Below are 14,013 nucleotides of genomic sequence, written 5' to 3'. Positions count from 1 at the left end.
TGGCACTTCCTGTCTTTAGAGAGCTTACGGAGAAATGAAAGAAAAGATCATCCGACAGAGCAGTAGGTAAGCTCTTTAGAAAGAGCACGTACTGCTGGGAGTGCTCCAAGGAGGATGCGCCCTCCTCAGTCCAGGGAGCCAGGGGAGGTTTTAGGCAGGATGTGGGGTTCAGTTGTGAGACAGGGGCGGGGTTTCCAAGGCAACGTGGATGAACACAGCAGACTCAGGATTTCTTTCTTTTTTATAGTTTAACATATATTAATAGCAAACTTACAGGAACAGCACGGAAGACAGACAACATTAAAAATATGTACCTGCATGTAGGACACCTCAGTTAGAAAAGTATAGTGAATGGATGGAATCCACTGTATGATAAAAACGTTACAAACACCATTTAGTTTCAGTCAGTGAGAAATTTACCTGTTTAAAAAAAATCCAAATGCTGGCACTGTCCAGAAAAATTTAACACGTTTATTTATAATTGTTACAAGGTTGAACTGCTGAAACTTGTTCGCGGAAACATTTTGACTTGCATTAATGCTTCATGTCCCCGCATTGATATTAAAAATTCACACACACATGAAAATGGAAAAACTGCCGGTACCTGATTTCTGTCGCCCCCCCGTTTTTCCACTTACAGTCATGTACTTAGGTACCTTTTGACCCCATGGGAAAAAAAAATCTAACGTTCAGAACTACCAATAGCAGGAAGAAGAGAATATATTTTTTTAAAGAATGAAATGTTTCCCGTCAGAGTGGATTCTTAAGCATGTTCTCCATGTATGCGGCGCGCTAGCTGGATGTCTTTTGGCATAATTGTCGCACATTTGGCATGGATAGCTCCTAGGGTGGTGTCTTCAAAAAGGCCAGCCAGAGAGGCCTCGCCTGCCTCCTGCAAAGCACCAAGAGCTGTGCTCTGGAAGCGCAGATCTGCTTTGAAGTCCTGAGCAACTTCCCGTGCCAGACGCTGGAAGGGGAGTTTGCGAATCAGCAGGGCCTGTAATGGTGAGGTTTCTTCACCCCTCCAGTAGAGGGCGCACTCTTGCGAGCAGCTTTCGTACCCAGTTGCTTCCTCGGTGTTTTACCACCGGTGGATTTGCGGGCAGTCGGCTCTGTAGGAGCCATGGTGTATAGAGACCTCCTCCCTTACCATCTTCCCCTTCGGCTGGAGCAGCGCTGGCGTTGGAGAGCGACCACCGCATGGCGGCGGCTGCGAACACAATTAGGATTTCTTGAATGTTGCTGCCGAGGGTGAGGCGAGAGGTAGGCCCTGACAGCCGCCATCTAAAGACAGGTGGGAAGATGCGGTGGTCCGTAGTAGGACAGCAGAGGTGTGTGAATGACAGTTCAAGCAGTGCTACCCATGGGAATGTGGGACCGGCAAGCTGTGTCGAGACTGTCCTGTGGGCAGTGAGGAAAAGATCACATCTCTCTGGTTGGGGCTGACATCGCTCCTGAAGGGATGGGCATTTCCAGCCTCATCCATCCTCTGACGACACAGGTCCTGATGTCAGAAGTGGTCCTCCAAGGATGGTGGATGGGCCCCTGAAGGAACTTCTTCATGGCTTCATCAGTCTGGCTTTGACCCCATTGGCATGGGGCTGTTTTTGAGAGCGTCCTCAAGTGTTGTGAGAAATTGGCATCCGGCAGGCAAAGCAGGTCTTGCCTCAGAGCGTGGCCCGGGAGGTTGATCCAGAGCTGGGAAGGACAGCTGTGTCTTGTAAACGGGGTGGCACATTTCTCTGTACTTTCCTTCTGGCGCTGGGCCTGTGGTCAGCCCTTAGTAAGGGCACAACCTTACCTTGGCTGTGCTGTGGGCAGTGGGGGAAGGATGGCTCCTTGCTGGGGCCACAGCGCGCCCCCGAGGCTTATCTGCCTGTCTTCAAATTCAGCTTCTACCCCAACTTTGGAGGTGGGCTTGCTTGCTTGCTATTTTTTTTTCATAACAGCTTTATTGAGATATGTTTCACGTATCATCCAATTCTCCCATTTAAAGTATATAATTCAGTGTTGGTTTTTTTTTTTTAGAATATCCACAGAATTGTGCGTCCATCACCACAGTCCATTTTAGAACATTTTCATTACCACCCAGAATAAACCTGGCAAGGCCTTAGTTGTCACCTCCCAGATCCCCCATCCTCTCAAGCCCTAAGAAACTACTCTTATAAGTTCTACTTCTAGAGATGTGCCTATTCGAAACATTTCATATCAATGGAATCATACAATGTGTTGTGTTTTGTGACTGCCTTTTTGCCTTTTTTCACTTAGCATGGTGTTTCCAGGGATCGTCCATGTTGTAACATGTATCAGTGCTTCATTTCTTTTTATTGACAAATAGAACTCCGTTGTATGGGTTTGCCCCATTTTGGTCATCCACTTGTCAGTTGATGACCATTTGGGTTGTTTCATTTTTTGTCTATTATGAATAATGTTGCTGTGAACGTTGTATAAGTTTTTGTGTGGACACATGCTTTTATTTCTTTCGGGAGAATTCCTAGGAGTGGAGTTAGCTGGGTCTTATGATAACTGTCTGTTTAATCATTTGAGGAAGCGCCAGACGGTTGTCCACACCGGCTGCACCATTGTACAGTCCCACCCACAGGATATATAGGGTTCTCATTTCTCTGCATCCTCACCAACACTTGCTCTTATCTGTCTTGTTTGACTGTAGTCATCCTAACGGATGGGAATTGGTATTTCATTGTGCTTCTGATTTGGGTTTCCCTAATGGCTGATGATGTTGAGTGTCTTTTCATATACTTTTATTTTTGAAATTAAGATGGATTTCCTTGCCACAGATCTTTTTTGTTGTTGTTGTTGTTGTTTTTGTTTGCTGTACGCGGGCCTCTCACTGTTGTGGCCTCTCCCGTTGCGGAGCACAGGCTCCGGACGCGCAGGCTCAGTGGCCATGGCTCACGGGCCCAGCCGCTCCTCGGCATGTGGGATCTTCTCAGACCGGGGCACGAACCCGCGTCCCCTGCATCGTCCTTGCCACAGATCTTTGATCACACATTTCGTTGAGGAGTGAATGGGAAGGGAGGAAGTGCACGCTGCACACAAGTACAAGAATAGAGGAGATGCATATTAGGGTGGTTAGCGTCCGTGATGAATCTAGAAGCGTAACATATTAGGAACAGACTTGGTACAAACTTCTTTCTGGAGGAGGATAGATGAAGCCATGGCCCTGGGCTGTTGCTACTCTGGTTGGCAACAAGACCTTTTGAGATACACTGTGTCGCCCTCTTTGTGCCTTACTGAATCCAGTTTGGGAGAGGACCCAGCTGTTTGCTAGGAGATCAGGAGGCAGGCAGATTTTGAGCCCGACTGACAGCATTTTGATGACTGTTGTTCTGTGGCCTGTTGATTAATATCATAGCCATGACTGATAATTATCATGAAGTCCTCTCATGGCACCAGCACCCTCTGGTTTGGATTGCTGTCCTATCATTGTCCTGTTACTGTTGCAGTTAGGGATGTCTCCCTAATGATGATTTTGAAAAGTCTCTTTAAATTCTTTCTTTCTAGTAGGAATTGTAGAGATGGATTCCAATTTAATTCTCTGTGTGTGTGCTGATATAGATGCTGTTATTTCAAACTCTGGATTTCATCGGAGAAAGGAATATTTCTGGCAGTTCTGTAGTCACTTAAAATCTGGGCCCTCAATAGTCAGAACTGTGCTCTGAACTTAGAGATTTTCACTCCAAATTTTTATGTCTCTGAGCTGGAAAGACTTAACCACGACTGGGTTTCTTGACCATCCTTTTGCCCCTCAAATGCACCACCTGGGTGGTCCTGACTGTCCCCAAGGTCAAGGCAGAGAAGCACGCCACCTTGTACTGGGTCCTTGCTTAGTTCTTTTTTTTTTTGGTACGCGGGCCTCTCACTGTTGTGGCCTCTCCCGTTGCGGAGCACAGGCTCCGGACGCGCAGGCTCAGCGGCCATGGCTCACGGGCCCAGCCGCTCCACGGCACGTGGGATCTTCCCGGACCGGGGCACAAACCCGTGTCCCCTGCATGGGCAGGCGGACTCTCAACCACTGCGCCACCAGGGAAGCCCCTTGCTCAGTTCTTGAGCCTGGTCTTTCCTTTGCTTAAACTTTGTAGCCTTGAGGAGCTTCTTCAGGGGGGTTCATCGAGGAAGCGGAGCAGGGCTTCCTATCTGAAAACTGACAGGTAATTCCTGTCTGCACGTGCGGCTGTCTCCTAAAATAGCAAAAGAAAATTACCAGAGACTGTCTTTCTTGGTACAGCACCTCGTGTACTTGCTCTGGGAAAATCCCTTCAGCCGTGGGGTGACATCGGGTAACTGGCGTGGGTTATCGAAAAGGAAGTGCAGACATTTCCTGGGGAACTAAGCACCGGTTAGAAGGGTGGATTCTAAAGCGTCAGCCACTTGAGGGTGGGAGCCCTGTCTTGTTCCCAGTTCAGTCCCCAGGGCCTGATGACAACAAGTGGGTCCTTGCTCAGTGTATCCTTGTAGAAGGAGTGGATGGCAGGTGCCTTTCATCTGGCCCACGTTAGAGGGGCTGAATGGAGTGCCACAGTGCCTGGGTGACAAGCTCATTCAGTCAACAGGTATTCTATTTGTGCCCCTTGGGTCACTCTCTGTCTCTGAAAACATAAGCGGGGGAGTCTCTTAAAGGATGTCATGGATCCTACACAGAAACTGGTAAAAAAAAAAAAAAAAAAAGCAAGGTAGACAGACAAGTGTTTTACAACTTCAGACTGGGGAGGAGCATCACAGTGGAGAGCGATGGACCAGAGGAACTTATGTGATAAAGAGGGGCCCAGAGGGAGCTCCCTCCGCATTGATTGCCAGTGCGGTGGTGTGGCATCGTGATGGCATCCGTCTGCCTGCATCCAGGCCTCTCAAGCTGGAGTGGTCATCAAAATCACGTGGACGGGCTTCCCTGGTGGTGCAGTGGTTAAGAATCCGCCTGCCAGTGCAGGGGACACGGGTTCGAGCCCCGGTCTGGGAAGATCCCACATGCTGTGGAGCAACTAAGCCCGTGCACCACAACTACTGAGCCTGTGCCCTAGAGCCCGCGAGCCACAACTACTGAGCCCGTGAGCCACAACTACTGAAGCCCGTTGCACCTAGAGCCCGTGCTCCTCAACAAGAGAAGCCACCGCAATGAGAAGCCCACGCACCGCAACGAAGAGCAGCCCCCACTCGCCGCAACTAGAGAAAGCCCGCGCACAGCAACGAAGACCCAACGCAGCCAAAAACAACAACAAAAAATCGCCTGGATGGCTGATTGAAACACAGGATGCTGGACACCCCTCCCTGCCAGCGTTGCTGATTCAGTTGGTCTGGGGTGGGGCCTGAGGATTGGCATCTCTCACTGATGCTCCTGCTGTTTCTGAGTTAGGGACCACACTTTGAGAACCACTGGCCTAGAATTCAGCAGTTGGTAAACTTTTTCTGTTAAGGGCCAAGAGTGAATGTTCTAGGCTTTTGAGCTACGTAAGATTTCAGTCGCATAGTCTTTGTTGTTTTTCACAGCCCTTTAAGCAGGTACAGACCATTCTTGGTCATAAAGAAACTGGGGGGGAAGGATGGCCTTGGAAGGCAGGGTGTGGTTTACTGACTCCTGGGCTGGCTTATCCCTAGATTATCCCTCCTCTGCCACATAGCTGGCTGACCTTTGCCAAGTTAATCTCCCTGTGTCCCTGTTTTTTCATCTATAAAACAGACATGATAACATTAATGGTTCTTACCATATAGGACTCTTTCAAGAATTCAATGAACTAAGGCACAAACAGCATCTATCACAGTGCCTGGGACATAACTAGAATTTATTTATCATTTACTATCAGTAGAGGTACTACCAGGTACTGATGACTCTGTTGATAGGTGAGGAAAAGAGTGAGAGAGGAAGACCGACACAGATCCGCTGCATCGCAGACGCTGAAAGCTAACTGTCCCAGGATCCCGTTGTCATTTCTTCTTAGGCTGCTTAGGAAGAAGAATCCTTTGATCTGAAACATAGGCACACTCTGAATACATCCTGGGTTAGTCCCTCGTAGGAGGTCATGCTCAGCCTTTGCTTAAAACGCGGTGCCATTTGTTGTCCAGCCTGTGCTGGTACCAGGTAGGATCTGGCTGCATTCGTATTGAAACGATGGCTTTTAACCTCGCATTTTGTCCCATGGTGTGAGTGAAAATGAGAACCACAAAAAAGCAGGCCATCGTGTGCCCCGCATTTCCTGTGCTCAAGTGTGCAAGTGAGTGTGGTGCAGCTGTCACTCGTGGCAGCTAGCACGGAAAGACGGCTGGGTACCCCTGGCCCAGCCTCTCTGTGCTGGTGCCTAGGGCGAGGCCACCTGGTGGCCCCGAGGCATTCAGCTCAGCTGTGGACACTGCTACTGAAAGCTGGCCGTGCTTAAGTAATACGGGGGGCCCTCTCCCCTTTCCTCGTCTGATTACCTGCCAGGGGCGTCCACTTTCTGGCTCGCCTCTCCAGCTGCGGGCTCTTGTCCTTGCTAGAGCACATAATGATGACTTTGTAAGTTCAAGTTTCAGAGGCACAGAAGTGCTGGGTGGTGATGAGACTCCACCCTCCACTTGGGTTTTTGCTGACATTCAGTGAAATATCCTTCCATCTCCTCCCCACCTTGCAGAACAAGCTTCCTGTTTTGAACTTGGTCCAGACTGGAACAGCCCTGCTACACCTGTGAACACGTGCAGACACACATTTCCCTCCTCCGTATTTGTACAGCTTTTCATCACCCAGCCAGATTTCCCCTCTCCATTTACAGATCCCGAATCATAACATAGGATAGGGAACTGGCAGATTAAGAAAAAAGGAAGTTCACATTTTAGAGCTATTTGGGTGAAAACAAGGCTCTGGTTTATTTCACTGTGTTTTGCCACAAGACTCTGCTAACTTTCCCCCTTCTTCACAGCAGGATGGAAACGAGGAAAGGAAATCGGCTGACGCAGGAGCCCGAGTGAGACGGAGAAACCCACAAGCCCAGCCTACACCATGAACTTGTGTCTCCTTTCCACACTGTAAGAGCCCGGGGCAGGTGAAGTTGCCAGAGAGCAATGGCTCTCTTTACTCCGTGGAAGCTGTCCTCTCAGAAGCTGGGCTTTTTCCTCGTGACTTTTGGCTTTATTTGGGGTATGATGCTCTTGCATTTTACCATCCAGCAGAGAACTCAGCCCGAGAGCAGCTCCATGCTTCGGGAACAGATCCTGGACCTCAGCAAGAGGTACATCAAGGCGCTGGCAGAAGAAAACAGAAATGTGGTGGATGGGCCCTACGCGGGGGTCATGACAGCTTACGGTAAGCACCACACTGCCGGGGCTCCTCCGTTGAGCGTGGCTTTGCCTCCAAGGGACCCCAGAGGCTCTCAGACTTGGTCACGGATTGAGTATATCCCTCGCCGCTACCTTCATGGCGATAAACTGCCCACAGAGGGACACTTTTAGAAAGTTAAAGCTACGCCCTTCGGGAGATTCTGACCTCTTGTGCACGCTGACACTTAGCGCCAGGAGCGGTGGGGCTTCCTAGTTGGCGCTCTGTTGGTTGTGTTTGCAGCTGCCTCCTCGTCCCTGGACACATTGCTGGACTGCATGATCTCATCTGGGGGGATGATCAGGGAATGTAGAAAAATCTTCTCATTATCGTTCCCTAAACAAACCTTAATTAGGACTGGTGGGCGTGAGGTAAGGAGGGTGGGGAAGAATGTCCTACGGACGCCAAGAAACTCAGAGCCGAACGTGTGCCTCCCCCTGGCCAGTATGCAGGGACATCAGGGCTTACGTGCTGACTGATAGTTTTAACCTTTGGCTTCCTTAGAGTTTACCGCTGTTGTGTCTTGCTCTGGTCTCTGGTTGCCCTCGCTTTGAAAGAAATCTTTCTGTACTCGTTGCTTTTTTTGTCAGGTGCTTGAAATCCGTTTTGAAATGACGTTGAGTGAAAAAAAATACACATATGGAGTATTACTTATTTTTCTTTCAGCAAAAGTTAGGCTTAATATAGAAAAGTTGGAAGCTGTAGACAAGCAAAAAAAAAATCAAGAAGAAAAAGGAAAATCACATATAAATCTACTACTGTAGAAAGTAATCACAATTAACATTTCAGTGTATATCTTTCTGAAATATGTGTATACACACACTATATATATATACACATAAACATATGTATATATATGTTTGTGTAAATAAAATATTTACAAAAACATACACACACAAATACAAAACGAAAGTTGCAAATGAAATTTAGATCAGACTGTATTTTGGAGAATCCAAGTCCCAGCCCTCCTGTGGTCACCGAGTATTGGAGTGGACTTAATCCACAGAAGATGACCTTGGTTACTGGGCAGTGACAGTTCTGGTCATTGAAGGGAGACTTCAGTGGCCTCACGGTTTGAGATCTGAGGTATACTATAAATCAGATAGAGGAGTGGGGTTGGGCAAGGTGGGAAAGTTCGATGTTCTACTTTGTGACCCATTCAAGGTCTTTGAAGTATGTAGAGGTCAAATAAAACGTGTAGCCACAGGTTGAAGCTTGAGTTTAAACATAGGAAATCATGCTCAATGTTACATATACATTATTTCTTTTCTAAAGGATCCAGGAAACTCAGTTATTTTAAAATTCTATATATAATTAGTTAATTTAATTTTATAAATATGTAGATATAAAAATTATATACATATATATTTGTTGGTAAGGAGGAAATGGTTGCTTTTAACATACAATGTGGACATTCTTTTTCAGTGCCTACTATTTGAATGATCACACAGTCTGCTTTTAATCTATTCCTTCAAGATTTGTAGGCACTGGTTTTTAATATGTCTAAATCAAATGTCACCTTTTTCAATCTAATGGATCAAAAAATGAGACTTCTTTGAGAGCTGACCTTGAAAAACAGCTAGGTAGTTTTTCAGAGGGTACGTTTTAAATTACTCATTGACTTCGATCTTCTGTAATAATCCCCAAATGTTATAGGTAAACCGTCAGAAAAAGAGAAAGCAAACTATCATCGTTGGTGTTACCAGTGGGTTACAAGTAAATGTCACAAGTAAAACCGATGCTGTTTTTCAGTTTCTGGTTCAGTGCATTCCACGTTAACACTTGGAGGGAAAGAGGTCTAGTCCTGTAGTAACTTCCTCCTTCTGTTTATCTCGGTCTCTCTCAAACCTTTACCGTGGGAAGTAAGAAGCCACATGAATGGTAAATTTATAGACTTTATTTTTTCTAGTTGTTTCGACCAGTTTTATTTCTTGTGTACTGCTAAGCATCTCATAGGGTAGGTTTCCTCCACACTCTTAAAGAGCAGTGATCTGGTGTTAGCTTTTCAGCCTGACCGAGGCAGTATGTTTTTTAGAAAGATATCAAAAACCCCACAGTAGTCTGTTAGAATATGAACCACTGTATATGCTTGTAATCAAAGGACTTTGGAGCTCAAAGAAACTACAGAAATTTATTTCAACTTCCTCCGTTTACAGACGAACCTTAGCAAAATAATAATTCTCCTCAAAAACAACAAAGAAACAACCAAACGGGCCCCATCGGCACCTCTAACGTATTTTTCTCTTTCATCTCATCAACTCGACATGCCAATCAAAGTGGTCTTTGGAGCTGAGTTTCGGGAACTTAATTGGACTGTGCGTTAGTGCTTGAGGTTTGGGAATCATCATGTGATGAAGTCTTACCCAGACATAGGTTTTCATCTCAGCACTATTGATGTTTGGAGCCAGATAATTCTATGAGTGGGGGACTGTCTGTACCTTGTAGGATGTTTAGCCGCATCTCTGGTATCTCTACCCACTAGATGCCAGTAGCATCAAAAATGTCTCTGGGCTTGGGGGGCAAAATTTCCCTCCTCCCCACCTTGGAGAACTACTGCACGAAGACTGGAAACAGCAAACCCCATCTAACAGCATCTTCTTACGGAACAGATAACTGGATTTTATTGTTTGAAATTTGCCAGGCTAGTTCTCCCTGGTTCTCAGCTCTTGGTATCAGCAACTGGGATTGAGCCAGATGGTAGAGTCCAGAGCCAGTCCTGGAAAGCTGGAGAGCCATTCTGATGAAGTGTGCTTCCCCTGGAATCCATCACTAGCAGTTGTGGGCATGTCAATTGCCAGGCAGCTCTGGTGGTGATGTTATGTGTCAGATGGAAGTATGGAGACTGCCGGATGGATGTACAGTGGTTTAGCTGGGCTGGTGGAGTGGGGATGAGGATGCGTGAGCCATTGGTGTGCAGTCTCTTTTTCTGCCACAGATGCAGCCCATGTACAGAGCACTGCCTGGATGCCTGCTCTGGACCAGTGAAGAGCTAACCCTCTGTGGCTGGGACCTGTGTCTGGTTTGAACGAATCCAGTTAATAGACCAAAAAAAAAAAAAAACCTCTTCCTTCTCCCAACCCATATTGGTATAATCAGAGGCTCTTAATGTGCTACAAATTTGTCTTAAGTAGCTGTGGCAGGTGTTTGAAAAATCGTAGTAGCTGATTTTAGATTAAAATTCCTGACTTGAGATGCTAGGGCAGAAGTGTTCAGCAAACCATGACCTGTGGGTCATATTTGGAGCTCTGCCTGTCTGTGTAAATAAAGTTTCCTTAAAACACAAACACTGCCATTTGTTTATAACAACTGTAATAACAGAGCGACGTGGCAGCACCAGTATTTATTTCACATAACATCTAAAGTGTGCTGACTCCATCTTTCAGTAGTCCCCATAGTTCCTTCTAAAACACTCGTGCGATCGTGTCCCTCCTTGACTCAACGATTTCCCAGGACTCCCATGGCCTTGGGCCGGATCCTCCTGTTTTCATATGGGTTTGGAACCCAGCACCCCGTGGTTTACGTGTTGTCTGTGGCTGCTTTTGTGCTGCAATCCCAGAGCTGAGTAGTTGCTGCAGAGAGTGCAAAGCCTAAGATGTTTACTGTCTGGTCCTTTGCCAAAAATGTTTGTCAGTCTCTGACATGCAGTTGGTTGTTCGTTTGACTGGTCCTTAAACAACAGTAGAAGAACTTTCAAATGGTGTCCCCCCCCTCCTCCATCCTCGTGCTGGTGATTTGAAGAGAGACTTCTGACTTTCTTTTGGGATACGGTCATTCAGAAGTAGTGCCTGGAAGATATCCGGGGCAGCCTGTGTGAAACAGTCGCAGCATTCATTCCTGGGGTGTGGAGGGCGTTTCTGGGTGCTTCTCTATCACTGCGGGGAGGAGCATGGGGGCCAGAGCCGTCTGTCGCTCAGCCTCCGCTGCATCTCCCAGGCCCGCGTGGCAGGGCCATGCCTGTCTGTGATTTCTCGGGAGTTGCGTCCCGAATGGTGTCACTCGCCCAGTCAATGCTGTGCTTGTTTCTGAGGTGAATTGGTCTCTGTCTCCAATGGCCTGACCCAAATTCTGATGCCCAGTGATCACCTCTTATCTAACAGGCCAGGCCTGGTGCACTTGTGTTCTCAAATTAGCAGGAATAGAAATCTAGGGTGATGAGAGACACCCCTCCCCCACCCAGGGGTACATCCGCACCTCATTAACCTTGACTTTTCTCACCTACTTGATTCTCTGGGCGCTGGGACGCTCTGCCCTGGACTGGTCACCAGCTCAGGCTGAAGCAGCTATGAGCCCTCAGCTTCTCTGCCAGCCCCCCACCAATATTCTGTTTCCCTGCTGCCTGGTTCCCCCTTGTCCTCCAGGTCTGTACACCTGCTCTGCCTTACCTCCTGTCTCCTGGTTCCCTGAACTCCTTGGGCCTAGACTGTCCCCGGGATTGGCTCTTATCCTTCCAGCCTGGCACTTTGGGCAATGTCTGTGCCGTGGGCTCGTGTCTGTCAGTGCGGTCGATGCTTTGTGTGTACAGCTGGGAAAACACTGACAGGGTCCCTGCTCTCACAGAGGCTGCACTCATTTGGGGGGAGAAATAATAAACAAGAGAATGACAGATAGCAGTAAATTCCAGGAAGTAAAATGACACAGGGAGATGGGATTTTTTAAAAAGTACTTGAGGAGCTACTTTGGAGGAGAAGATCAAAGAAGGCCTCTCCCAGGAGGTGTCTTTTATTTTTTATTTATTTTATTTTATTTATTTTTGGCTGCGTCGGGTCTTCGTTGCTGCGCACGGGCTTTTCTCTAGTTGTGGCGAGCGGGGTCTACTCTTCGTTGCGGTGCGCAGGCTTCTCATTGCGGTGGCTTCTCTTGTTGCGGAGCACGGGCTCTAGGCGTGTGGGCTCAGTAGTTGTGGTGCACGGGTTTAGCCGCTCCGCGGCACGTGGGATCTTCCCGGACCGGGGCTCGAACCCCTGTCCCTTGCATCGGCAGGTGGATTCTTCACTGCGCCATCAGGGAAGCCCAGGAGGTGTGTTTTAGCCCAAATGATGCTCAGGAGCTGCCGGGTGGGGTGGGAGGCGGGAGGTTGAGGTGAAGCAGGGTGTGTGCCAGGTCCTAAGGCCTCACACACACTCCAAGAGCAGAGCAGAGGCTGCTGCGGCTAGAACAAGGTGAGCACAGGGCAGTGTGGCCAGTGCTGATGTGGGAGAATCAGGAAGAAGGCATGGGTACCGAGGCCCTGAAGGCTGTGGTCTCAGTGTGATGGAAGCGGCGGAGGAGATGAGGAAGACGAATGCTCTTGCAAGGGAGCCTGGCCTGGCTTGCCCCTACCTGGCGCCGGCCGTGACCCTGACCTGTTGTCCACTGTCACCTCCACAGGGAGCTCAAGAGGAAGGAAGTTCTTTCTGTTTCCTTAAGGACATAGGGGTGGAGAACCAGGGGGGAGTTTTTGGTTGCTGGCGAGGGGGTAGCAGCTTTGGGCTTCTGTGGCCCTTGTCGGCCTGGCGATGTCCATTGCCAAGACATAAACACCGCTTAGGGTTGGTTCAGAAGTCAGTGGGGGGGGGGCCCTCACTGTGATGCTGGCGTGGCAGCCTGAGGCTGCTCCAAAAATGTAGCCCCCATCCTGCGTTGCGGACCTAGGTAACGATCTGAGAGTCGGACAAGGGCTTGTCCGTGTGTTTCGTTCCACCTCTCCTATGAAAAAGAAGAGAACACTTACATTGGATAAGCCTGTGAAGGTTTATTGTTTAAATTTTTTCTTTTTGCCTCTGTTCCTCCAAATCTGATCAAGGGACTGTTTTTTGGAGGGCTGCGTGATGTGGAAAACCACCATCGCCTAAGCAGAACCCTTGTGGGAAAAACACTGTTCTTGGAGCGAAATGGGGGAGAAAAGAGCTGGGCCCTTTCTTTGGTGTGTCTCAGGAGGTTACTTGGTTACCCTACAGTGACGTGGCTGGTGTGATTCCGGAAAGGGCTCTCTGCTTTCAAAAGCTTGGACCTACAAACGGGCTTCTCTGGGGCTTGGGGCTTTTCCAGTGATCCTGTGGTAGAAGACCCCCGCCCAGCATCCCCATCAGAGCCAGGCCAAGTTCACGGGCACACCCAGCCCAGTCTGGATGTCTGAGGAGGACCTCGGGTGTGTTTGAGACGGGAGTGCAGTCGGAATCTGGGTCTCCGGGAGGAACTGGAGGCTCTTGCTTGTACTCCCTTTGTCCTCAAGCCCTTTCCTTGCACACCACACCACTGCTTCCGGTCCTGGCGGGAGGAGGGGATACAGGTGTAAAGGGATTTGCCTCAGAGTCCTGCCCTGAAGTAGGTCCCTCATCTTCCCTGCAGCGCCTCCCCTTCCCAGCGGTGTCCTGGTGCTCTTTCTGCCAGAACTGCTTGGGCAGAGCTCACGGCCACCCTGAAGAGCTGTCCACCCTTCTCATGCTGCCTGGCAGTGCAGCTGTCTTCTGGCACCAGCTTTTGGACAATGGCTGGGCATCTTCCTGCCTCTGAGCTCTGCATTTGCTGTTCCCTCCACCTGCATGCCCTTCCTCCAGAGAGATCCCTCCCTCCTCTCCTTCGGGTCCCTATCAGAAGTAGGGCCGCACCCCTACTTCATTCTCATTCTTCATGACACTTAAACTACCTATCATGTTACTGTCTTTATCATCTCTCTCCCCTATTAGAATGGAAGCCCCCAGAGAGCAGGGAGTCCTGTCTCTCTTGTTCCC

The 14,013-nt window shown here is 48.6% G+C and overlaps 1 protein-coding gene and 1 pseudogene across 4 annotated transcripts in view; one reads left to right on the top strand and one right to left on the bottom strand.

Annotated features, from left to right (window-relative positions):
* Positions 1 to 14,013, top strand: part of MGAT5 (alpha-1,6-mannosylglycoprotein 6-beta-N-acetylglucosaminyltransferase) — a 367,372-nt gene that overhangs the window by 131,481 nt on the left and 221,878 nt on the right. For 2 of the 4 annotated variants that reach the window (XM_067742121.1, XM_067742122.1), the window contains exon 3: positions 6,912 to 7,291. In XM_067742121.1, coding sequence (XP_067598222.1) covers positions 7,051 to 7,291 — 241 coding nt within the window. In that variant the 5' untranslated portion in view covers positions 6,912 to 7,050. Of the gene's footprint in view, positions 1 to 6,908; positions 7,292 to 14,013 lie in introns of all 4 variants that reach the window. The other 2 variants (XM_067742120.1, XM_067742119.1) reach the window with 1 other exon arrangement.
* On the bottom strand, positions 764 to 1,129 carry LOC137225893 (histone H3.3-like; annotated as a pseudogene).

The sequence above is a fragment of the Pseudorca crassidens genome, chromosome 6 (genome assembly GCF_039906515.1).
Source record: "Pseudorca crassidens isolate mPseCra1 chromosome 6, mPseCra1.hap1, whole genome shotgun sequence".
NCBI classification, from domain to species: domain Eukaryota; kingdom Metazoa; phylum Chordata; class Mammalia; order Artiodactyla; family Delphinidae; genus Pseudorca; species Pseudorca crassidens.
Note: the sequence above shows the minus strand (reverse complement) of the source record. Positions and strands in the feature narration are given on the sequence as shown.